Genomic DNA, 25,897 nt, shown 5'->3' with positions numbered 1-25,897 from the left:
ACAAGGGTACCCCAGTTAGCTCATCCCTGCTGGAGACACTGCTTTCTATCGCCTCCTTGATAGGTAAGTGACTGTCTCTGGGACAAACCAAAGGCAAAAACTGAGCCAATCACCTTATCCCCCTTCTAACACATTTGGCTTATTTTACGAAACTCCCCTTAATTCGCTTTCTCTACCTTCTGGCCAAATTTGTCAATTTATCTGTACCTGCAACTTGACATGATATCTCTAGTTCCCTGCCTTTGGATGAGCCATTTCCAATGCCTGGAACGATTTCCCTTCTTAGGACAGCCTCTTAGCATCCTCAATTTGTTTTAAGGTTCAGGTCAGATATCTCCTCATACATGAAGTCTTTCTTGATTCTTCCAGGTGATTAGCCTAGATTTTTTCTTCCTCCTCAAATTATCTTGTATTTATGTACATGTTATTATTTTTAAGTGTTATAGGTTCTGGAACAATTTCAGTTGAACTTGCATTCCTCCAGCATCTAGCAGAGTGCCTTACACATAGGGAAGGGGAGGGGAAAAGTCTTGACTCAAGGGAATTGAATTTAAGTGATTGTAGAGTTTCACAAAGTCTTTAACCTGACTTTTTCTCCCAGAGTTATCCAAATCCAGTGGTGAGACAAGTCAGGATGACCATCAATGGCCCAGGGTTCAGTGGATGACCTTGGCTTCTTCCATGTCTGACTTTCGCTCTAAGAGCTCCATGGTGCCTCTTCTGCTGTCTTGATGACTTTTGGAGAAAATTGTTCTCATCTGCCTGTGGGGGAAGGGCACATTTTCACATGTTTAGAGCAGATATCCCCCTCACTCACCTACAGGTTTGAGGCTTGTCAGTTATCCTCAGCCTAGTTTAGTCCATCTGCCTAGTCCTAGACTTTTTTTTTTTTAACCCGAGAGTGGCTACTAGGCATGCCACAGCTTCCTGAAACCACAGGTGAGAGCTGGGTGAAAGGTGGACTGGAAAGGTGGATGAAAGGCTTTGAAAAGGGCTTGGCCAGCCCTCATACCTCACACCCTCTACACACCTATACATATGGTAAACACTATATTGTTGAACTGAATATGAAATTGGTTAGAATCATTTTGAAGGGAGAGCTGAGAGGGGGAGCAGGAGATGGGGCAGAGTTCAGGTTAGAGCTGGAAAGAAATGTGACATAAATAGTCCACTGCAAGCTTTACTAAAGTTACCTGATTTTGCCTCCCACAAAAACCCTAGAAACTGATTGCCATTATCACCCCCAATTTACAGTTGAAGAAATTGAGTCTCAAAGAAATTATGTCAATCCACACAGCTGCTAAGCATCTCAGGCAGGATGTGGATCCATCCTATTTCATTATTCCAAAACCAGAACTCTATCCACTCTGCTTCATCCCTACAGGGGAGCTTAGAGATCATTTAAGATCATAGATTTAGAGTAAAAAGAGACTTTAGTGGTCATCTGGTACAACCTTGAGATTTTACACTTGCTGGAATTGAGGTGCAGAGTTAAGTAGTTTAAATCACACACTTCACGAATAGCAGAGAGAGGATTTTATCCCAGGACAAACGTTAAAGACTCCAAGGTCAGTGGTCCAGATAGAGACCCAAGGGCCTATGGATAAGAAAAGGGTGAGTTAGAGCTGGGTTGGTGTTAGGGTCTCAAGGGTCAGCAGTGGATAAGGACAGGGTGAGTTAGGGCTGGGCTGGGGTTAGGGTCCCAAGGATCTGGGGGCGGGGTCCAAATGGGAAGGGCTTCTGGGGACTGCTGGGAACCACACGGCACCTCCCTGGGGGACAAAAAGGCTTCCTTCGGGGGAGGTGCAGAAGAGGGAGGAGTCAAGCTGGGGTTCTCGCCCCGCCCTCAGTCGGGCGGGGAGGAGCAGAGCCGACGCAGTCACCAGGGGGCGCTACGAGGCCGGGGGCGGGATGGAGACGCTCTAGCTCAGGTCTGGAGGCCAGTTCCTGTGTCTGTGGTGCCGGCAACCTGCAGCCGGTAATCTAGAGCCGGGATAGCCCAGCTAAAGCAAAGAGGTGGCTGGATGACGGAGACAGCCACTCACTGCCCCTTCCCGGAGAGCCACGACCCAGCGCTGCCTTGCCCCCTGCCCCAGGTCCTTGAAGCCGGCGTTTGGCCCTCCTCTTCCTGCGATGTCACGGACCTCTGATCCTTGACCTCCGACCCTCAGGTCCCAGCAACCCCTCCCTCAGTCTTTCTGTGTCTCTCTTCTGGCTCCTCCCTATCTCTGTTCACAGCTCCCTGGTCCCCTGTCCCACTGCCCCCTGCCCACTGAGCCCCTCTTCCTAAGCACTGAAAGCTAGCTCCCTGACTCTCAGGGTCCCCTCCTCCATTAACCCTTTTCTTCCCAGCTGCTGAGACTGCAGCCTCTTGCCCCTTCTCCTTCATTAACGCTTCTCCTCAGCACCCGAAACCACTTCCCTTCCTCAACTCCCCATCCCTTCCTAATCAGCATTTTTACAAGCTTCCTCCTTGCCTCTCAGCTCCTGCCCCAATCTGCAGTGCATGAGCAAGGAGGAGTCTGCTGCCGGCAGGCCGGCAAGCCCAGACCATCTGAGCAGGCCCTTCCGATCTGTCATGGAGGCAGGCACAGAGAAAGATGGAAATAGAGAGGCGGTCGTGGCCTCGAAGAGGATTCCTTCACCCTCGGGCTGCTCAGACTATGAGGAGCCCAGGAAGCCTCTGTGTTCCCAATCTGGTGGAAGTCCCATTGTCCTGGGAGCCAAGAGTCAGGAAGACTCCTCAGACTCCCCTGAATATCCTCTCATCATAAGAACCAAGAAACTCATCCTTCATATGGACATAAACAACACCATCTTAGTGTCTGATAGTGCCACAGCTCAGGGCCCTGTGGCTGCCCTCAACTCTTACCTGAGCACTGTGTGTTGGGGGCAGTTCGACCAGTCTGGTAAGAAGCATTCCAGGACCATGACAGTGCTGCCAGCTGGCATGCAGCCTTGTGTGCCTGTTGACCAGCTTCATTTGTGTCTTAGGTGGGTCTTTGGGCTTTTAGGTAATCCAGAGGGTGAAGGAGTGAATCTTCAGTAGCTATAAGAAGGACCAAGAGGCACTGGGGTGATATGGAAGGATTGTTGGACCCAAAGCCTGGTTGAAATCCTGATTGGAAACTTAATTGTGTCTCTTAGTTAGAAATCACTGAACTCCTCTGATCCTTAGGTTCTTTTTCTGCAAAAATGGGGTTTTTAACACAGGATTTTGGTAAGGAAAGTATTTTGTAAAGCTTTTAGTACCACTTTATTATTGTTGGGAAAGGACCTGAGTTCCCTGATAAGTGTAAATCTAAAGTATCCTAACTAATCCCTCCTCTGGTTTCCTTAGAGATACTCTTTCCATTCCCTTGGAGCAAGGCAGAGCCTATAGAAAGTTTATGGGTACAAGTGAAAGAGTCATGGTCTGAGAGTCAGGATGTCTGGGTTCTAGTTCAGGACCCTTTCCTGCTTCCTGTGGCCTTGGACAAGTTGCTATAGTGTTACTCAGAGCAATTATTTTGGGATCTGGAGAGTTGAGGTTCATAGGATCATAGATTTATTGGTAGTAGATACTTTGGAAAGTCATCTTGACCAACCATATAGGAGGAAACTTATGGTTAAAGAGATGAGGTGACTTGCCCAAAGTCATACAAGTCATAAATGATAGAGATGATATTTGAACCTAGGTTGTCTTATTCAGTATTTGGCCCTTTTCCCATTTTACTTGTTTAATTCCTTCAATTACAAGCCATGTGACCTTGGGCAGATCACCACTTTTGTGAACCTCAGTTTATCGTCTCTATCTGAAAGAGGGTAATAAACTGCATTACTTATGTTGCTGGAGAGATATAAGCCATAAAAGTAACTGATGGTACAGTGGATAGAGCAGTGGGCCTTGAGTCAGGAAGACCCAAATTCAAATCCAGTCTCAGACATTCTCTAGCTCTTTGACCCTGAGCAAGTCATTTTACTTCTGTCTGCCTCAGTTTCTTCATCTATAAAATGAGCATAATTATAGCATCTACCTCCCAGGGTGGTTGTGAGGATCAAATAAGATATTTGTAAAGCATGTTACAAACCTTAAAAAAGAGCTATAGAAATGTAAACTTATTATAAAGTAACATAGAAATATTAGTCTCCTCTTAAAGCAAATGGCCCTGGAGAAATCACATAAACTTTTTTCTTTTTTTGAACCCTTACCTTCTATCCTAGAAGCAATACTATGTATTGGTTCCAAGGCAGAACAGTTAGGGCTAGGCAATGGGAGGTAAGTGACTTGGCCAAAGTCATATAGCCAGGAAAGTTCTGAGGCTAGATTTGAACCCAGGACCTCCCCTCTGTAGGCCTGACTCTCTATCCACTGAACCACCTAATTGTGCCCCACATAAACTTTTAATGTCCTATGCAACTTTCTGACTTTGCAAAATAATTCCAGGTCTACATTGGTAAATGGAGTTTCCTTGCCAAAAATTCCCTATGTGGATGAAATCACAAGTCCATGCAGGGGGAAAAAGTTCCCTCTTTGGGCCTTAGTTTCCCAGTCTGAAAAATGAGGGAGTTGGAATAGAGAATCTGAGGTCCTTTATATCTGAAACATGAATCTAGGAACACACTTTTCCTGACTAGTGACTCAGATCTGATCACTGGGTTTGGGATAATTGGCCACTATTGAGTTCCCTGTCTGAGAGGGTGATGGAGATATCCTCTCTTGCTGCTTTTCCATCTCTCCCTCCTCAACTACCAACCCACCTTAACTATGGATTTCACTTTCTCTTTCAGGTGAGTGGCAGTGGTTGAGTGAATCTCCTTCACTGCTACCCCCTACCCCTGGTGCCAGCAGCTTCTCCTCAAATTTTGGCCGGGATACCACATTTGCAGCAAGTACCCTGGGCCACCCCTTCCAGACACTCTTCTCCAACTACCTGCAGCTTTTGGAGTGGCCTGGCCAGCCCAATGCAATTTTTTCTGTCCCAGGGGAGGATGGCCGTCATTACCACCGTGTGCTGCCAGCCTTTTTCAAACTACTGGCTGGTCTTTATAAGCAGGGCCGCCGCTTTGCTATCATTTTCCGCACCTTTGGCAAAGACTTGACCTCACTACTTGAGACCACACACATTGCCCTTCAAGGCCAACACCCACAATTCTCAGCTCTGAAAGAAGTGGTGGTGAGAGATGTTCTTAGGGGAACCAGAGTAGGACATTCCTCAGGAGAGGGCAAAAGCAGCTGGTGCTCCCTCTTAGAACTGGGTGGAACTCAGGGGAGGTAGATAATACTGGAGAAAACATATTGGCCTCAGCCCTTTTCTGTCCCTGCAGTTCCCTGTGGACCTTCGACCTGGAAAGATCCGCTGTACTTCAAAAAAGGTGACGGTCAGTCGAGGGAAAGAATCTGTGTCCAACTGTCCAGATGCAAGAGGCATCTATAACTACTTCAGTGCCATGGAAGGCCTGGGGGGCTTTCAGGACCACTTTGTCTGGTAATAATAACAATCCAGAGGAATTATTTATCATTGTTTACCACTATGTTTACAAAGCACATTCCTCACAACAGCCCTAAGAGATAGGCAGTACAAACATTCATTATTCTTTTTTTTTTTAAACCCTTACCTTCTGTCTTAGAATCAATACTATGTATTGGTTCCAAGGCAGAAGAGTGGTAAGAGCTAGGCAATGGGGGATAAGTGACTTGCTCAGGGTCACACAGCTAGGAAGTGCCTGAGTCCAAATTTGAACCCAGGACTTCTCATCTCTAGGCCTGGCTCTCAATCTACTGAGCCACCCAGCTGCCCCCTAAATACTCATTATTCTTGCCATTTTGCAGGTGAAAAAATAGACTCAAAGAGAAGTGACTTGTTTAGGGTAACAGAACCACTAAGTGTCAGATCCCAGTCTCAAACTCTGGTATTTTGGGCTATTCTTGCCTGTCACCCTCTGAGCTGCCATCTCTAACTGGGTCAGGGAGTGACCTAGGACTGAAGAAAGTAGCTTATAATCCAATTTCTCCATAGGGTTCCTAGGTGGACATCCATCCCCTCCTCCAGAATATAGTTTAGATACTATGGACAAAGACTTCCCTGGATACTTGGTGCACAGTAGTCGCTTAATAATTATTTATTGAGTTAGCTGCCTGAGGTGATACCAGCAGGTCTCATGTCAGGTAGGCCAAGCAGTGAAACAACAGCTCATTATGTGACCTGCAACTAAAGTACCTCTGGAATGGACCTGGGTGAACCCAAGTTGACCCACCAAAGTAGCTGACCTATCACTGCCATAAAACCATCTTAGTCTGAAGTTTTGGAATATTTTCTAGAAACTTTGTCTCAGGAAGTTTTGGGCTCCATGGTGACCTCCCCCAACAACATCCCCCATTTCCCTCTCCTTTCCAGGTGGAACCAAAACAGTTTTTCCAGTCAGGGTGGTAAGCCACTATGGGTGGATCCCCATGACCCTGAAGTCCAGCACATCTGTTTTGATGATAATATTCGGCTCCAGGATGAAGAGAGCATCATCCATCCCCAGGTACAAATAAGTTGGAGCATGGGAAGGAAGAGGAGAGGGTTTCTAATCTACAGAGCTAGGAAGTGGCATAGTGATCACAGATACACTGCTGGGCATGAATTCAGGAAGAACTGAGTTCAAATCCTGTTTCACACTTGGCTATGTGAACCTGAATCAAGTCAATTTAATTAATTCAACTAGCTTTCACTTTTTTTTTTTTAACCCTTACCTTATCTTAGAATCAGGAAGACTGAAAAGTGGTAAGGACAGGCAATTGGGGTTAAGTGACTTGCCCAGGTCACACAGCTGGGAAGTATCTGAGACCAGATTTCAACTCAGGACCTCCCAACTTCTGTCTTGGTGCTCTATACACTGAATCATTTAGCTTTCCTTCTCCCCCCCTACCCCCCCCCCCCCAGTATTAATTTTAAGACAGAAGATAAGAGTTTTTTTTAAAAAAAGGTAACTGATGGGGCAGCTGAATAGCTCAGTGGAGTGAGAGTCAGGCCTAGAGACGAGAGGTCCTAGGTTCAAACCTGGCCTCAGCCACTTCCCAGCTGTGTGACCCTGGGCAAGTCACTTGACCCCCATTGCCCACCCTTACCACTCTTCCACCTATGAGACAATACACCGAAGTACAAGGGTTTAAAAAAAAAAAAAAAAAAAAAAAGGTAACTGATGGACCTCTCAGCCTCAATTTCCTCATCTGTCAAATGAGGGAATTGGATTTGTTGGCCTCTAATGTCCCTTCCAGCTCTAAATCAATTATCTTATGTAATGGAATTAACACAATAAGACACCAGTCCTACAGTTTGGGCCAACCAAAAGTTGGCAGCTTTTCAAATGTTCCCCAGCATTTGGTCACTATTTGAGGAACTGAGGATTGGAGTCTTTCCTTGGGGCTGGAGAATGGATGGTGATTTTGTGCAATATATTGCTGGATAAAGATCCCTTCCCAACTTGATACAGACCCCAGCATATTCTATCCTTATGAGCTCTCTGTGTATATGCTCTTGTCTACAGGTATTTATGGGCCAAGAAGGAAGAGAGTACCGCACAGTCCCTACCTCGGAACTCTATGGCATCTGCCTAGTGCAGAATGATCTCCTTCAGGCCATTGCCAACCCTGACTACTTCTTGATGGCCGTGAGCCAATGTGAGGACCGGTATGACCAATACTTGTCACAGGCCCAGGCAGATAACTATTGAACTTGGCTCAGCTGAGGAGTGCACTTAAAGACTGTTTCCAACAGATAGCCCTCCTGAACGTCCATTTTTTTTTTTTTTTTTTTTTGGCCTACTCCATTTTAATCAGGGTAGGGAGGGGGCAGAAGGGAGGAGGGGACATTGGGTCTGGCCTTCATCATTTCTGTTGTCTCTCTTGTCTTAGGCCAAGGTGGGAGTTGTAGCTTGTAGATTGGGAATTGATTTCTCCCTTCACTCCCACCCCAGGACTTTGCACATGAACCTTTGGCTTGGGTAGGGGGTTCTGACTCCACTTTGGCTTCTGTTACAAACTTGTTCATCTGATTGGAATCCACACATTAAAGTCTCGCTCCAACGTGGGGCTAAACAAGACTTCTTTCTATTTTCTCACTGGCTAGGTGGAGTAGACCCATGGTTGGTAAGGCTGGCTTCTGAGGGGAGATCTTGGTTTAAGGCTAACTCTAACTCAGCCAGCACTAGAAGCAGAAGAAAAGTGAGTCTCCCAGGGTTCCCACAGTGGGTCTGAGGCATATATGGAACGGAATGGAAAACATTTTTTAAGGCTTCCTATGTGCGAGGCACTGCTGGGGAGGGAGCATTGGTCCTGATGGTTGGGGTAGTGCTGTGGTCTGGTTCGCCTCTATCAGGGTGGGGATGGGGTAGTCCTCATCCAGCCAGGATTAGATATGGAACTAGAACTCTGATATCTCAACTTCTAGTACATTGTTTTTCCCCTGACACTACCCAAACAGTTTCTAGATACTTACATATACTTTCTAAATAGTGATTTTAGTGAAAGATAGGTCTTATATGACATATGACCTACCATGCAAACTGGGTGTGAGTCAGTCATAAAAGGATGTAAGGAGTTGGTTAGGTAGGAGTCATTAAGGTGGAATGCATCCATCCTCTCTTTGAGGGGAAAATTTGGACATGGGTTTTGAAAGTCAGATCAGATATCCTAAAGGGTTAGGTAAGAAATGAACTAGACAAACTGCTTACCACTATTGCCTTTTCAAAATGACCCCCGGGGGTGGGGGTGGGGAGGAGCAGCTAGGTGGCTCAGTAGATAGAGAGCCAGGACTAGAGATGGGAGGTCCTGGGTTCAAATCTGAATTCAGACACTTCCTAGCTGTGAAACCCTGGCAAGTCACTTAACCCCAATTGCCTAGCATTTACCACTCTTCAGCCTTAGAATCAATGCTTAGTAAGGATTTATTTTAATAAGACAAAACAAAACAAAACAAAATGGCTCCCGGGTCCAAATTTTCATCTCTAAGACATTTCTAATTGTGATTTGGGATGGGAGGGTTCTTAAAATCACCTCTGACTTAGTATCTTCCTCTTGTCCACTATCTCCAATTTAACATCCTCACACCCCCAAAACAGTGGTTTCCCAGGCTAGAATTCAGTAGTAGATCCTTGTTACCACCCTTTCCTCTATCCCCCTCCCCTATGGCCAATCCTTTACCCCAATCTGGTCCAGTTCTATCTCTCCCCCATCCCACCCCATCATCATCAACAGCAACAGTGTCATCACCTAAATTATCCAACAACCTTATGACTTTCTTTCAGTTGCCATCTTCTGTTCACTCTCTAGTCACCACTGTTTATCCTCCTTCCTTGCCCTCCCAAATGGTTTGCTCTTCCCTAAGCCTAGTAAGCATAGCTGTAACATTGTGCCTTCTCTTTCTCTAGCACTTTTAAACTTTTGGAAGAACTTTCACATATATTCTCTTATTTGGTGCTCAAAATAGTCCTCTGAGGTACATGTTCCTCTTTTTTATAGAAATGAAAACTAAGATGCAGAAAAGTACATTTTAATATAGCTTTTAAATGTATTCCTCTGGTAATTGACTTCTGATACTTCTCCATAGCATGGAGGTCTCATTTGGGCAGGTCCTCTGAAGCCAGAAAGGCTTTGCATGTTGGCCTTCAAGTGGACTTTATGTCTCCCAGGAAGGCCAGCTCTCTTTAATTGGAGAGCAATTTATCAACAGAGAGTTGGTCATGGAATTACTTTTTTTTTGGTCATTCCTAAGAACAGCTCATGAAACAACTCATGAAAACCATCAGTTATAAGGTAGAGAAGAATTGGGATCCCCATGGATAGAGGGAGTACCAGCTTTCATGATTTCATGGATTTTTGAAGGTTTTTTAAATTACAAATTTCAACAAATAGGAAATAAGGAATAAAACTCCACTTAAAACCATTTACATTTTGACCCAGAAAAGGGATATACCAACAGGATAACTATTTACACTTTGTCCCCCACCAGTTTCTTTTCTGTCTCTATTTCAGATTTTGCCAACATTAAAGGGGAGTCAGAGAGAAGTTTTAAGGGGATAGTGCAAAAGAGAGGCTTTGCATAGGACCTGACACCAGACCTGAACTTCGAAGGATATTTGGAATCTATAATAAGACAGGGGAGTGCATTCTAGACATGGGACTAGGCAGAGAGATTTGAAAGTCACTTGCAGAGAGATGATGTTTGAACCTTTGGGAATTAATGACATATTGGTTCTAATTTTTTCTTCAGTGTACATTACTATACATCCCATAAATCAACATATTTCTTTGTATTCCCATCTAATTTAAATTGTTTAAAGCTTAAAGCACAGCCTCTAGCACATGGTAGGTGCTTACTAAATACTAGATGATTGACTTTATGACACAATAATAATATCTTATGTTACTTGAGCACAATTTCTTTTCAATTTGCCAAGTAAATCATTTGTAGTTTTCCTCTGTTTTAAATCAAATAAGGCTCAGAGAAGTCGATGAGTTTTCCAAACTCTCAGAGCTAGTTAGTGATAGGGGAGAGTCTGGAATCCATATCTCCTTAGGACTTGTATATAAGTTATAACCTTTCTGAACTTGTTTCCTCATCTGTTAAATGAATAGGATGGAATAGATCAGGGGTTCTTAAAGTTGTGTCACAGACCCTTATGGTAGTGTATTGAAATCTTTAGATCCCTTCTCAGAATAATTTTGTTTATTCTTTTCAGTAATATTTTATTTTCTTCATGTTACATATAGAAGCAATTTTTAACATTTGTTTTTTTCACATTTTGAGTTCCAAATTCTCTCTCCCTCTCCCTGAGATGGTAAGCAATTTGATATAGGTTATACATGTTCTATCATTCAGAGCATATTTCCATATTCATCATGTTGTGGAAGAAGACATATCACTAAAATTTCACATCACAGAAAATAAAGTGAAAAATGATGTGCTTCAATCTGCATCCAGATTCCATCAGTTCTTTCTCTGGTAGTAGATAGCATTTTTCATCATGAGTCTCTTGGAATTGTCGTAGATTTTTGTATTGTTGATAATAGCTAAGTCATTCACAGTTGTTAATCATACACTATTGCTGTTACATTGTAAAATGTTCTGGTTCTGTTCACTTCACTTTGCGTCAGATCATATAAGTCTTTCCAAGTTTCAGAATAATGTTTTTAAATTAATAAAGCAAAATGCAGAGGATTACAATGGAAAACAATTATATGGAAATAAAGATGCAATTCCCCAAAATTTATGTGGACCCCAGGTTAAGAAACCCTAGATTAAATGATCTCTAAGCCATCTTCTAGCTTTATAGCTTTTTGTCTTATGAATCTTAACCCAGGGTACTTTATTCTACAACATGCTTCACCTTTAGTAAACATCTACTGTGGGCTAGACACTGGCTCCCTGAGAGGGGAACAGTTTAATGGGACCAAACAGTCTGGTCTCCTTGCTCCTCAACAAGCTATACAAATCACATTCCTGGCTCCCTACTTTTATCCTCTCTGCACCTCCAAACAGACAGCACCTCCCCTATCCAAATTTACCCATCCTTCAAAGACTTACTTCAAATACTATCTCCTCTATGAAGCCTTTCAGGATTACACCAATCTTCCCTGGTTTCCTTCTCCTGAGTTTGTAGTTTATACTCAACAATTTCACAATCTACTTAGTCTTGCCTTCTTGTATTCCCATAACTATTTCTGGCATGAGTTTTGCCTTTCCCTTTAGATTGTGAGTCCCATCCTCCTCATCCAACAGATTCCTTTCCTTTGCTCTTTTCCTGTCTTCTTCCCTACTCTTACCTAGTCAACCTAAGCACAGAAGTGAATCCATACTGATTATTGTGAATTGGGCTGTGGATTTGGAATAAAGAAGACCTAGGCAAATCCCTTACCCTCTCTGGGCCTTCCTTAGTTTCTCCACATGTAAAATGAAAGGGTTGGACCAGATAATTTCTAAGGTGTTTTCTGTCTCTAAGGTCTATGATTTTTGCCTATCCTAGTAAACTCCATTTCCCTCCCCTTTCTCCTATAATTTCTTGGTATCTTGCACTGGCCCAGGGGGCATGGCCACTGCCTTTAGGTTAAAAAAAATTAGTGATCTCTTATGAAAGACATTCAAGGAATGGGGCTCTTTGCCCTGCTGACATGAGGGAAGAGAGGTGAATTACAGACTTGGGGACTTCAGAGTACAGACACCTAGTCCAAACAGCCTGTTCTACTCTTTTACACCTCTCACTGTTAACGATTTTTTTTCTTAGAAATTAGATGTCATCCTATACTATCTACCCTTTGCTCCTAGTTCTATCCAAACAGAAATCTAGTTCGAGCTTTCTTATGTTGTTCAGTTGTTTTTAGTTGGATCTGACTCTTCGTGACCTTATTTGGAGTTTTCTTAGCAAAGATACTTAAGTGATTTGCCATTTCCTTCTCCAGCTCACTCATTTTACAGATGAGGAAACGGAGGCAAATGGGGCAAAGTAACTTGCCCAGGGTCACACATCTAATAGTATCTGAGACCAGATTTGAACTCTTTTTGAATTTGAAGATGAGTCTTTTTGATGCCAGACCTGGCAGCCTATCCACTATACTACCTAGCTGCCCTATTATAGCTCTTCAAATTCTTGAAGGTAGGGATTATATCTCTCTTGTCTGCTCTCTAAGTTGTTATTTTCTTTTTTCATCATTTTCATTTCTTTTTCCCATTTTTCTTCTGCCTCTTTTATTTGATTTTTTAATTCATTTTTGAACTCTTCCAGCCACTGAGACCAATTCCCATTTTTCTTTGAAATTTTGCTTGTGGCTCCTTTGATCTCACTGTCCCCTACTGAGTGTGCCTTGCTCTTCTTTGACTCCATAGAAATATTCTATGGTTAGGTGTTTCTTTTCCTTGTCTGCACTTAAAAAAAAAAAAAGACAATATATAATTGGTATTCTTTATTCTGAAACTTAAACCCCTCTAAAAAAAAGCATTATCAAGTATAAAAAGATTCCATGTGAAACTTTGAATCTCTTTTTCATACTGTTTTTAAAAAATCATTTAAAAAACCTTTTCCTTCTGTCTTAGAATCTATACAAGCATCAGTTCTAAAGCAAAAGAGTGATAAAAGCTACAAGATAATTAGTGTTAAGTGACTTGCCCAAGGATACATAGCTAAGAAATATCTGAGGCCAGATTTAAATCCAGGACTTCCCTTCTCCATACCTGGTTAGAGCGCTGTCCACTGAATCACCTAACTTCCTCTCATACTATTTGGTTTTATTATGTTTTTTGAAATTTTTATTTGTTAAAGATAATTTTATTTTCCCAATTACATGTAATAACAATTTTCAACATATGCTTTATGAAATTTTAATTTCCAAATTGCCTTCCTTCCTCCCTCTCAGAGATAATAAACAATTTGATCTGAGTTATACATGTATTATCATGCAAGACATAGTTCCATATGAGTCATTGTTGTAAGAGAATACTCATATAAAACCAAAACCCCCAAATAAAAAATATAAACAAATATGAAAAATAGTATGCTTTGATCTGAATTCTAACTCCCAACAGTCCTTTCTCTGGAGGAGGATAGCATTCTTTGTCATAAGTCCTTCAGAATTGTCCTGGATCATTGTATTGTTGAGAATAGCTAAGTCTTTTACAGTTGATCATCATATAATATTGCTCTTGTTGTGTACAATGTTCTCCCAGTTTTGCTTATTTCACTCTGTATCAGTTCTTATATGTCTTTCCAGTTTTTTCTGACATCTTCCTGCTCATTGTTTCTTATAACATAGCAATATTTCATTACCATCATATATGATGGACATCCCCATAGTTTCCAGTTCTTTGCCACCACAAAAAAAAGCTGCTATAAATATTTTTGTACACGTAGGTACTTCCACCCATAACTTTTGAAAAATCTCTTTGTGATACAGACTTAGTAGTGATATTCTAGGATCAAAGTGTATACAGTTTTATAGCCCTTTGGATATAATTTCAAATTTCCTTCCAAAATGGTTGGATCAGTTCACAACTCCACCAATGATGCTTTAGTATCCCAATTTTGCCACATCCCTTTCACATCCCTTTCATTTACTATCATATTGGCCAATCTCATAGGTGTGAGGTGGTACCTTAGGGTTGTTTTATTTTGCATTTCTAGTCTAGAGTGATTTAGAATATTTTTCTTATATTTAGCTTTGATTTCTTCATCTGAAAACTGCTTGTTCACATATTTTGACCATTTGTCAACTGGGGAATGGCTTTTATTCCTATAAATTTGACTTAATTTTCTATATATTTGAGAAATTAGACCTTTATCTGTGAAAGAGAATTCTTTACTCTATTGTCTATCTTGAGTCTATCTTAACAATAACTTAAGTACCCCTACTCAGTACCTCACTAGACTGAAGACAGGATTAATTCTCCTTTGTCTATATTTTGATTGAACTAACAAAAAGCTTGCTAGATGAAGGAGTTTGCAAGTCACTTACTAAAATAGGTGACAACTCCAGAAACTTGTGAATCTTTTGATAAGAGTTTACACCTTCAGAGGATGAGAGGTATGGATTCCAAACCTGTGAATCCTATGATCAGAATTGACACCTTCAGAGGCCTTTGATAAGAGTTGACACCTTCAGTACCATAAAAGCAACCCTCGAACTCCCTCAGAGCAGATTGTCTTTGAGAAGATAGTCTGAAGAGAGTGTCTTCTAAAAATAGTTTTCAAAGGAGCTTTGCTGGAGACTTCAGCTTGGATCAAGGGCACTTCAGTTTGGACTCTGACTTTTGGACTACTTCTTGGGATCAGTGAAAGGCTGACTCCTTTCCTAGTTTCTGGTGAGACTAGCTTCCATGTTGGAGGAGGCCTTGTGGTTACTCACTACTGGCCTTCCTGGTTGAGAGCTAATTAATCTCTGCCTGGATTAATATAGATAACCTTTCCAACCTCTTCACATTTCTCTACTTTATTGTTTCCTCTCCATTTTGTAAATATTTGTAAATAAATTTCTGACTCGAGATATAATAAATATTGGCAACCTCATAATTTCATAAAATTATTGTCCAACCATTAAACTCTTACATATCAGAGAAATTTGCTATAACATTTTTTCCCTAGTTTCCCTTTTAATTTTGGTTACATTGTTTTGTTTGTATAAACACTTTAATTTAGCATTATCAAAATCATTCATTTTGCATATTGTAATGTTCTCTATCTCTAGTTTGAACATAAATTCTTCTTTTCTCCATAGATCTGCTAGGTTAAGCTATTCTATGTTCCCCTAATTTATGTCCAAATCATATTCTTATTTTGACTTTTATCTTAGAATAGGGTATGAAATACTGGTCTATTTTTAGTTTCTACTATACTGTTTTCCAGTTTAACCAGCAGTTTTTGTCAATAGCAAGTTCTTATCCCAAAGGCTGTTGTCTAAATTTCGAGGCTCATTTACCCCTATGGATTGTGCATTTAATGTATTCTATTGATCCACCATTCTATTTCTTGATGTTCAATTTTATTTGTTCTATCATGGCTGTTCTTTCCATTTATGATGTTATAGTAGTCATTCTGCTTAGTTTTCCTGACACAGCTTACTTGACTTTGCTTCATCTATTTGGCTTTTAAAACTCTTCACATCCTGGCCCCAAACTACATTTCTGGCCTTAATCATCCATGACTCTTTCATATACTTTCTTGCATTCTTCACCTATGCCAAACTGACCTTTCCATTTCCATCTCCATTGTCTTCATAATAGTCCCTACAGCCTGGCCTGTGTTCCTTTGCCAATTTGCCAAATCTTTCCCTTCCTTTAAGATTGAGTTCCATCATCACAGTCTCCATGAAGTCTTTCCTGATCCTGGATACTGCTAGTGTCTTCTCTTCTTTAACTACCTTGTATTTAGCCACCTCCTATTCATTTTGTATTCTGTATTTTATAGCAACTTATTTATATGCTGTTGTCTATCATCTCTCTACACCTGGAATGTAAACTTGAGAAAAGTTGTTTGATTTTGTTTTTATATCCCCAGGACCAATTACAGTGGTGCCAGGCATATAGAAGGAGTTTGATGAATACTTGTGGTTGATAAACTATCACCCAAAGTGGAATAGGTGGTTCATAAAAATGTTTAACAGTGGAAGGCCTAGGAAAGATCAAACTGGGCTTCCTTTGAAGGAAGGCAAAAAATGGATACAAATAAGTCTGTCAGTGGGAGTACCAAAGAGATATAAAGATCTGAACATTAAGAGGAGAAAAGCAGGAGAGACTTCTGGAGGAAGTGGTATTTGAATTGTCTTGAAAAGCTGTGTGTAACAGTGGGATGACAAAACTCGAAGATGATTAGTCAGTCTAACTCTACCATACCCTTTCAGAGAGAGTGTGGCAGGGGACCCGGCCTCTTTGGGGGAAAAGAAAATTACAGTAGAGTGAGGATCAGCTCCCAGTAAGGCCTGCTGGGGTTTGGTGAGAGGCCGGTTGATTCCTGGAGTGCAAAGAGCCCTGGACCTGAAATAGAGACTTGACAATTAACAGGCTTACTTTATGTGCAGAACACTGTGCCACCGCCATAGATAGAGTTTTCAACAGCCCGGGCTCTCAAGTTTCCATGGGGAGCGAGGGGGGCGGGGTTTGTACATAAGCATAGAAACAAGTTCAAGAAAATTGGGGGCGGGTGGAGAGGCGCCCCAGGGGAAGAGTTCGGGAGCTGGCCTTGGGAGTCGCTAGGATCTAGGTTTACGGAATCCCGATCAGGATATATACTAGTTGGGTGGTTCTGACCCAGAAGCTTTCGACAGATCCGTGCCGCAGACAATGGAAGGCTCTACACTGCAGACTTGGTGTTGGCTAGCTTTAGTTTCCATTCTGGGCAGCTTCCTACACCACTGAAATCGGAGGGCAGGACAAAATATAAATGGTGGTTGGTCTTGGAGCAGAGGTGAGAAGGTATAAGTTCCAAGAGGTGAGGGAGCAGCCTCTTCAGAGGCGCAGAGAGGAAAGTCCTGAGAGTCAGCAAGAAGGCCTGTTCAGCCGGACAGAGGCGCGCGGGGAAGGAGTGATGCCTGGGAAGGAAAGCAGCTGTCTAGCGGAACCTCAGTTTCCTCCTCCGTAAAGATAGACAGCACCAGGATAGGACTCCGCAGTGAGTCCTTTTCGTCTCCGCTGCGGCCCACATGGGCAGCTCCGGTGGGCTAGTTGCGTGCGGTGCCCTGTGCCGCCGCTAGGGGACGTGGCCGCACCACCACCGCCACTCTGGTTCTGTTTGGACCCAGTCGGCTCGTGGTGCCCGCCCCCTCCGCCGGGCGCAATCCCTTCCTCGGCCAGCCCCGCCTTCCCGGGTGGGACTCGAAGGGTTAAGGCGGTGGATGGTTTCCCCGAAGCCGGAGAAGTCTGGGGGGAGGGGGAGCTTGTTGGGGAGGGGGCGGTTCCGGCCCCCGGCCCCTCCCCTCTGCTCCCCTCCCCGAACGGCTCGGGGCTGCGGGCTGGAGCCGAGAAGAGCTAGGGGCCGGCGCCGAGCAGGAGCGGGAGCCAGAGCGGGAGCCGGAGCCCGGGCTGGAGCCAGAGCCGGGGCGGGAGTCTGGACCAGCGCAGTGACGGCCCCCCCCCCCTCCGCCCACCGGGCCCAGCCTCTCGGGCGGCTGAGCCGGGACCCTCGGGTGAGTACCGGCGGGGCAAGGGCGAGGGCCACTTGGGGGAAGTTGGCGATGAGGTGCCAGGGCCATGCTTCTGCCTGCGGGGTTTGGAAGGCGCAGGCGCTCGCGGCGGGATGGGAAGTTTGGGGCAGAGCCGGGATCTGGGGCCGGCCGGGCCGGGGAGCCCGAGGTGGGGCGGGGGCTGGGCGGGGCGCCCACCTGCTCTGACCTCTGCCTGGAGGGATCCTGACGGTGCCCTGAAGATGCTGAGAGCGCGGGGGTCCCTTCTCCACTTCACGGGCCTGAATTGCCTGGCCGATTTCATCTCGTCTGGCTCCGCCACCATCCTTCCCTCTATCTATCACTACTCCTTTTCGTCTGATCCAGGTGGTGTAGTGGACAGAACCTTGGCCTCGGAGTTAGGTCACCCAGGTTCTAGTTGAAGCACTTCTACCATTTGCTATGTGACCTCTGACAAGTCACTTCCCTTTGTGAACCTCGGTTTCTTCATCTGTAAAATGGGTTGGCTGAATTAGATGTCCTCTAAGATCCTTTCTGATTAATGTATTCTGTGATTCCTTTCTAGGTAAAGGTGACTCCTCTCCCCTTTGGTCCTCCCCAGCATCCAGGCTGGGCAGAGAGAGCTTGTTCCCTGCCCTTGGAGATCAGGACAGAAAGCCACAGACAAACTTAATCCTAGGCTCAGCCTTGGGGACTGGAAATGATGCCTTTCTGTGACCCCTGCTGAGCACTATAGTCTCCTCTCTTTCCCAGTAAAGGAGCACTCTCCCTGGCCTCCAGACTAGGCACCTGGGAGGAAGGGTCATCAGGGACTGACTGGGCCATGACCCTGAGCCAGCAGCTACTTCCATTGCCCCTCAAGTGAGCAGCCAGCTATGGCCACCAGTGGTGCCCGAACCTTTGTTTGGCATGTGTTTCCAGCCATGCCCACATGTCGGGTGTACTGCACACCTGCACACCAGGATGGGCACCTTTTTGTGCTGGGTGGATGCAGCCGGGCAGGATTGCCCTTGGGCACAGCAGAGTTGCTGGATGTAGCTTCACATAAATGGCTTTCACTGCCCCCACTGCCCACAGCTAGAGCAGGTGCAGCTGCAGTAGCCCTAGGCAAGCAGGTGTTGGTGATTGGGGGCATGGATGCTGGGCAGAGCCCCCTGGCTTCTGTGGAGGTTTATCACACGGACGAAGGCCGTTGGGAGCGGCGAGCTGCCCTGACACAACCAGCCATGGGCATCTCAGCTTTGGAGAGGGGTGAGCAGGAGCTTGGGTGTGGAAGGGGTGATCTAGGGTTAGGTGCATGACCCTGGAGAAAGAGTGAAAGGGCTGCTGGACCTCCCCAAGGGAGATAGAATGGAAGATTATAGGGGAGTGTGATCAGGCTAGAGGTAAGCCAGAGGCAGTGGGTTATAACAAAGAGCACTGGATTTGGAATCAAAAGACCCGAGTTTCAATCCCTGTTCCAGAGAAGTGACTTCCTTTCTCTAGATTTGTTTTCATTTCTATAAAATGAGAGATTTGGACTAGATGATCAATAAGGTTCCTTCTAACTCTCATTCAATGAACAGATGAGAGCAAATGTAAGGGATTCTTTAGGGGAAAGAGGGAACAGCTGGGACCTGAGTGGCCTAAGTAGAGTATAGGATCAAGGTTCCTAGAGGATCCCAAGGGGAAGGATCCTCTTCCAACCCCTAACTCATACCCTTTTCCCAGCCTCTTTGGGGATTTCTGTTTTTCTGCTCTTCCCCCAGGTCACTTCCCCAAACTTCACCCCAGCAATGACATTTTGACCTGCATAGTGAATATTAATTAAGCGAATACTTAATTAGTGAATATTGATTAGGTCTTTAGTGTATGGGCCAAGATTTTGCTAATAAGGAAAATGCACATAGTTTACTGGGGAACATGACACATATTCAAATGTAGAAGCTAGGATTTATATGAGGCAAAGTTTTCTTGGGTTTTAAAGAGAATTTCAGTAAATAAAAAGAAGGCATTCTGAGGGTGGGGAACAATGGGCCAGTCAGTATAACTGAAATTTAAGAGTATGTGAAAGGGAGTAATGACAAATAAGTCTAGAACACTTAAACTGCTAATAACTAGGGCCTTCAGGTAAGAGCTTTCCAGATCCAGGGAACCAGGCTGTAGCTCTTCCAAATCTCCCCTGAACATATCCAGCAATACACTTAGCTTTCAGCCTTGGTCACATCTACCGCCCTGTCTACACAACCCTGTCAGGAGCTAGTATTCTGAGCAGAAGGCAAAGAGAGAGGCTTTAGCCATTTCTTATGACTGGGAGGATAGACCAGCTTCAAGGAGTCCTTCTATTCAAGGGAAGGAGGGGGACCTCTTGGAGTAGGTTGGCTTCAATCCAAGCCCCCCCCCCCCATTTAAAAAAACAAACCTTTATTACTCATCCTAGGAGACATGAGGGCTGGGAATGTAGACAGCGGTGGCTCCCACAGTTATAAATAGGCTGGGAGGGAGGAGAACAAATGTGAAGATGGGCCTCTATTCCAAGCTAAGTGGAAGATTCCTGTCTAAATCCTTGAGTTAATGGAATTGGAAGACCTGCCTAGCTGATGTTCATTCCCACCTCTATCCTTCTCCTAAGGGAAGCAAGACTGAAGGAAGTTGGGGAGAGGGAGGCCAGGAAGATATGGCTAGATAAAAAGTTCAGACCAGACACTAGAGCTCCAGGCCTCTTGGTGATTTGTTGTGTTTGTTATGGAAGCATCTGAAGGCCCTCCCTGCTGACCTTTGCCTCTTCTCCCTGGCCTACTCTATCCCCTATGATGCTCTTCCCTTGACACATATAAATGAATTACGGGGGAGAGTATTTGGAAACCAGAATCTTCTTTCCAAATATTCCCAAGCTGGCATTCAGGAAAATGTCTCTGCTCAACTGGTGCCAGGGCTAAGGAGAATGGAGGTATCCAGGAATTCTTCCCCTACTCCTAAATCTGATCAGCATTTTAAGATAAAGCCCATGGCTCTTTTATCCTCTCTATTTAAGTTGGATCCTATAATCCAGAGAACACTTCTTATGAAGTTAAGTCCACTTAGGCCCTCCCTTCCTTGACTTCAGTCATATCCTGATACCTCACACCCACTTTTTTTTTTTTTAACCCTTCTGTCTTAGAATCTGTATTGGAAGGGCTAGGCAATTGGGGTTAAATAACCTACCAAGAGTCATACAACTAGGAGTTGTCTGTGGACAGATTTGAACCCAGGACCTCCCCTCTCAAGGCCTTATTCTCTTCCACTAAACCATGTAGCTGTCCCCTCATACCTACTTCTTGCTCTTAGTTTGAGCCCCCACATTCAGACTCCCTATTCATTGATTTCCTTTCCTACATCATAAACTCTGCACCCCCATCCCCAGGTTTAGCCCCTGCCCTGGGCTGCCTCCCATAAATGACCTCCCCTACTTTTCCCCACTGACCTTTCCCAATTCAGAACCCTCCTTCCCAAACTGAGCCCCCCCCACCTCTTGTCCTAGTCGGAGCCCCTACATACTCAAATGCCTTTACCCATGTCTAGGTATGCCCTGGGGTTTTTGGAGGCCTCTGTGCTGTGGATCTGGTAGACGCCAGGCTTTGATGCTGGACTGGTTGCTATGGAGTCTCCAGGGAGACCATGCCAGCTAGTATAATTAGATCCCCCGCTTTGTGCTCTTCCCGACTGAGCAAGCTAAAGGGTGGGGGTGCAGATTAGTGACCCAAGGAGCAGAGAGCAGCAGGGATCCCCCTCCCCATTTCTGTGGGGGCAGGGATAGATCTCGGGCTGTAGAGGAGTTGACAACCTCTTGCTAACGCTGGGCTCTCTTCTGTCTCTGCCAGCTGTGGTGTGCCTGTCCCAAAGTACTTTTTTGGTTTGTGCATTCTCTGTGGTGAGCTTGAAGATCATTCAAGTGGTTGCTGAGGGTTGTCCTGTCTGAGGATAGGGTTAGTCCAGGCAGGCTTCTCTTCAGGAATTTAAAGTCTGAAGCTGCCCTCTCTCTGGCAGATGGTGTGGTGTATGCTCTAGGTGGAATGGGTTCAGACACAGCCCCACAAGCACTGGTGAGGATGTACGAACCTTCTAGGGACCGATGGCTGTCCTTGCCCTCCATGCCCACACCCTGCTATGGGGCCTCCACATTCCTTCAGGGGAATAAGATCTTTGTTCTGGGTAAGTGGCTACGGGTCTGAAATCGAGGAGGATTCTGTGTGTGTGTGTGTGTGTGTGTGTGTGTGTGTGTGTGTGTGTGTGTGTGTGTGTGTGTGTGTGAGAGAGAGAGAGAGAGAGTGTGTGAGTGAGTATGTGTGTGTTAGAGACCAGCTTATGGCCACAGCAGAGTTTCTGGTTGAAACCAGCAATGACTGGACCCATGAACCTGTCCTCAAGCATTGCTTTCAGGATTTCCTGTGCCCCACAAGGGCAGCAGAGAATGGTGCAAATAATTGAATGATTTATGCATGGGGAGAGGAATTAAGCTGGGGTTGAGAGACTAAGAAGGGAAGGATGCTACTAGAATTTTCTCTTTACTTTACAGGGGGCCGCCAGGGGAAGTTGCCTGTTACTGCCTTTGAAGTCTATGATGTTGAAATGCAGAATTGGACTCGTTACCCGAGTGTGCCCAGCCGTAGGGCCTTTGCTAGCTGTGCCATGGCAGAGGGCAGCTTCTTTAGCCTGGGGGGCTTGCAGCAACCCGGACCCCACAACTTCTATTCCCGCCCACATTTTGTGAACACTGTGGAAATGTTTGACTCAGAGCAGGGTGAGTGCCAGGTCTCTTGAGGGCTTAGAGGCCAAGTACCTAGATCTTGATTCTTCCTCCTGGCCAGAAGAAATGGGGATTTCTGTTTAGATGAAGATCTAAACTTGGACTTCCGTTTTAACTTTCAGTCAGGAGTCATAGCAATGGTTTAAGAGTCAGTCTGTTGGTAGTCCAAAGAAACTGTCCTGTGTCTTCTGCAGGTGTCTGGACAAAGCTTCCTCGTTCTCTCCGAATGAGGGAAAAAAGGGCAGACTTTGTGACTGGCTACCTTGGGGGCAGAGTTGTGGCAGTGGGAGGCCTTGGTGAGTATTCTTAGAGCTCTAGCCCTGTTTTATCTCTAGGACTTTAGGTGGGGAGGAGGCAGGACTTGTGGAAGCAGTAACCATCAGGTAAGTATGTTTACCTCAGAGTTGCAGAAGATAGACATTGCCTCCTTCACTTTCTTAGTGTCCCTTGGTGGGGATAGTTAATTGCCTTGCCTACTTCACATTAGAGAAAGATGGTACTTTAAGAACTCAGATATTAAATCTTATATTTTCTTTGGGATCTTTGCTATTGTAGAGAAACTTAAAATGAATGAATCCCCTCTGGGTATAAGATTGGAGCATGACACAGGATTGAGAGTCAGAGAAGACTTGGGTTCTGAGTGTAACCATGGCTAAATTATGGCACCTTTTTGAGGCTAAAACCTCATCTGTAAAATGGGGTTAACAGTATAGTCACTACTTATCACAATAGGATTGAGGAAAGTGCTTTGTTAACCTTAAAGCATCAAATAAAAGCAGTGCTTATAAAATGAGAGGGTTGGACTAGATGATCTCTAAGGCCCCTGTGTTCAATGATCTTTCTTTAACCTGAGTCAGGGTTGGTGGACGCCAAAAGCTGCCATGTAGCCTGCCTTCCTGGGGCTATCCCCTGCCTAAGGGCTCAGACTTTTCTCATCACACTGGATCTCTCCTCTCAAAGGCAACCAGCCATGTCCCCTGGGCTCTGTAGAAGGCTTCAGCCTGGCAAGGAGGAAGTGGGAGGCACTGCCCTCGATGCCGACAGCTCGATGTTCCTGTTCCAGTCTCCAGGCCGGGCAGCAGCTTTTTGTGATTGGTGGAGTCGCCCAGGGCCCCAGCGGAGCTGTGGAGGCCTTGTGCTTACGGGACGGGGTCTGAAGACTGGCACAACCCACCTGTTCAGATCTGCCCACCAAAGACCTACTAGCGCTTTCTGCAGATTTTGGGTGGTGGTGGGGGGAGGAAAGTGTACTGCCACCCTTGGCTCAGTGATGCTATTTTCCTGTCAATGCATAGAACACAGACTTTGGCTTTCTGAGGTAGGGAGTAGCATGAGGACACAACGAAGCCCTTCAGCAAGAGCCAAACCTGGGACATAGAACAACAGCCAAAGGGATGGCCCCAGAGGTGAGACTAGCCCACTCCCAGCCTAAGAGTATAGGGTGAGGGCAAGCTGACAGAAAATCAAGCTGGCTACCCAGGGGTCAGAGCTCTCTTTGGCATTAACATAACAGTAAGCACCGAGGCTTTAGAGCTTCTCTGAGAGTGGGAGGACAATAGTTTCTTCCAGATCCCTACACTCCCTTGCCCTTCCCCAAAGTTGTCCCCAACCTCATTTGGCAACCGAAAAGAACTGCTGTGACCCTCAATAGCTGAACCATCCCTATGGGCCTAAGCTGAGCAACAGTCAGTAGTAGCCCATGGAGCCCACAGGTTCTCCTTCCTAGTTTAGTGCCTACAAGGAGGTGGCCTGGTACACCTGCACCTCCTAAATAAAGCTGGCCTTCACTGTAAACACAACACTGTAAACACAACACTCAGTGGAACTGTTTTTGCTGAGGGAACAAAAAGGCCTATGGGGTGGGGGTGGGGAGGTCTTGGGTGGAGGAGATCTTAGTTTTAACCTGTCCAAAGATCTCCTTTTGCTTCGTATTGGAGGAAGGTGGAGAGAAGTGTGACTTAATGGACTGGCGCTAGTTAAGAGACATTGATTATATAGTTTCCCCATTCCACCAGTAGTTGTTGGGTGACTTTGGACAAGTCATCTCAGCTCGTTGTGCCTCAACTTCCCATCTATGAAATGGGGAACTATAATAACCTGCCCTACCTACCTCACAGGGCTGTTGTGAGGCTTAAAGATGTCAGGATATGAAATATGAAGATATACGGAAATGCATGGTGGTGGTGATTACTTTGCGAAACCTGCCTTTCTCCATTTTTTCCCCCAAGGACCAGTCAAGGGGAGAACTAGAATTTCTTCTTTACGAATCAAGTCTTAGGGCCTGTATGGATAGGTTGGCTCTGTATTCAGCTAGGGACTCCTCCAGCAAACTGGAGGACCAGGGACCAGATCTTTTGCTCAGTAACAAGCTGGGTTGACAAGAAACTCTTAAGGTGGCTTGTTGAACTGGCGCAGCTATCTCTATTCCATCCCAAAAAGGTATTTGCGGGCATATGGATTCTGAGATATTACATTATTTCATTATAAAGTCACCTTAATTGTGGAATATAAGCAAGAGACCTGGGATACTGCCAGCCTTTTAAATCCTCGGGTTCCTGATCTGTCAAATGGGGATTATAACTTCCCATTCTACCACATGTACATGAAGATCTATGAGAAAATAGATGGAATGCCTTTTGCAATTTTCCTATAAAGGAAGGTATGGCAGTCCTTCAGATTTTGAACAGTCCTGAGGTCTTTCATCTTCGGATGTTGGTCCCCCTTTTAGGGATGGAGAATTTTGGAAGGAGACTGTGGGTGTCAAATGGAGCATATTTCCCTGCCTAGGAAACACAATGCTCTTCCTGCATTGTCCTGACCACTCACGAACTTTGTATGCCAATACCTTAATGTTTGATCCTTAAGGTCAGGCCTCCATTCTCCATCTCCCAGTGGAGCAGAGGTGGAAGGTCTAAGCCACATGGGAGGGGGGTCCTCCCCTAGAAGAGATATTCTTCCTATCTCCCTTGTTTTTGATTTTTCTTGAACGTAGTTTGAAAGTCCTTCTTTTCCTACAGCTGTTTCAATGTGGGAGGCAAAAGTAGCAGAAGGACAAGAACCAACAACATATGACAACTGGTGCTGTTGGGTGTCCCACATTAACTTGGTTCTGGCAGTACTCCATTCCCTCCCCATTGAATATTGCTATCTGTAATACTCCACACTTCTTGGCTCATTCCAAATTCTTACTTGGGTGGTGGGTTTCTGGTTCTATCCCTTCCTGCCTAAGCCATGCCCCTCCACTAGCAGTATCCTTATGAGAATGGTTCATGTAGGAGGCACTGTCCTAAACAGTAATCAGTTGGACCCAAATCCTATTTTCACAGGAGAGATCCACAGGATTTGATATTCCTAATAAGGTCTCACAAAAACAACTGTACCTATTCTCAGCACCAGGATAAGAGTAAGAACTTGAGTATAGGTGTGCCAGACCTGCTAGGTTCTGGTTGGCTGGTACCTTGGAGTGAGAGAAGCTGTGTCTCAGGATGACCTGGAGCTGGTCTGTT

The 25,897-nt window shown here is 44.9% G+C and overlaps 2 protein-coding genes across 2 annotated transcripts; both read left to right on the top strand.

The window, feature by feature from the left end:
• Window positions 1–2,548: 2,548 nt before the first annotated feature.
• Window positions 2,549–8,048, top strand: LOC123230788. Its single transcript, XM_044656960.1, has 5 exons — window positions 2,549–2,909; window positions 4,771–5,156; window positions 5,308–5,468; window positions 6,378–6,510; window positions 7,513–8,048. The coding sequence occupies exons 1-5, from the start codon at window positions 2,579–2,581 to the stop codon at window positions 7,696–7,698; spliced, it is 1,197 nt and encodes a 398-aa protein (XP_044512895.1). The 5' UTR covers window positions 2,549–2,578; the 3' UTR covers window positions 7,699–8,048.
• Window positions 8,049–17,425: 9,377 nt separating this feature from the next.
• On the top strand, window positions 17,426–24,558 carry KLHDC8B (kelch domain containing 8B). The gene is made up of 6 exons (XM_044656959.1): window positions 17,426–17,629; window positions 18,192–18,877; window positions 21,632–21,796; window positions 22,161–22,385; window positions 22,586–22,687; window positions 23,352–24,558. The coding sequence occupies exons 2-6, from the start codon at window positions 18,502–18,504 to the stop codon at window positions 23,546–23,548; spliced, it is 1,065 nt and encodes a 354-aa protein (XP_044512894.1). The 5' UTR covers window positions 17,426–17,629; window positions 18,192–18,501; the 3' UTR covers window positions 23,549–24,558.
• The last annotated feature ends 1,339 nt before the right edge of the window (window positions 24,559–25,897 follow it).

This window comes from Gracilinanus agilis, chromosome 1 (assembly GCF_016433145.1).
Source record: "Gracilinanus agilis isolate LMUSP501 chromosome 1, AgileGrace, whole genome shotgun sequence".
Classification (NCBI taxonomy): Eukaryota; Metazoa; Chordata; class Mammalia; order Didelphimorphia; family Didelphidae; genus Gracilinanus; species Gracilinanus agilis.
The sequence above is the reverse complement of the archived record's forward strand: the minus strand, read 5'-3'. Positions and strand labels throughout refer to the sequence as shown.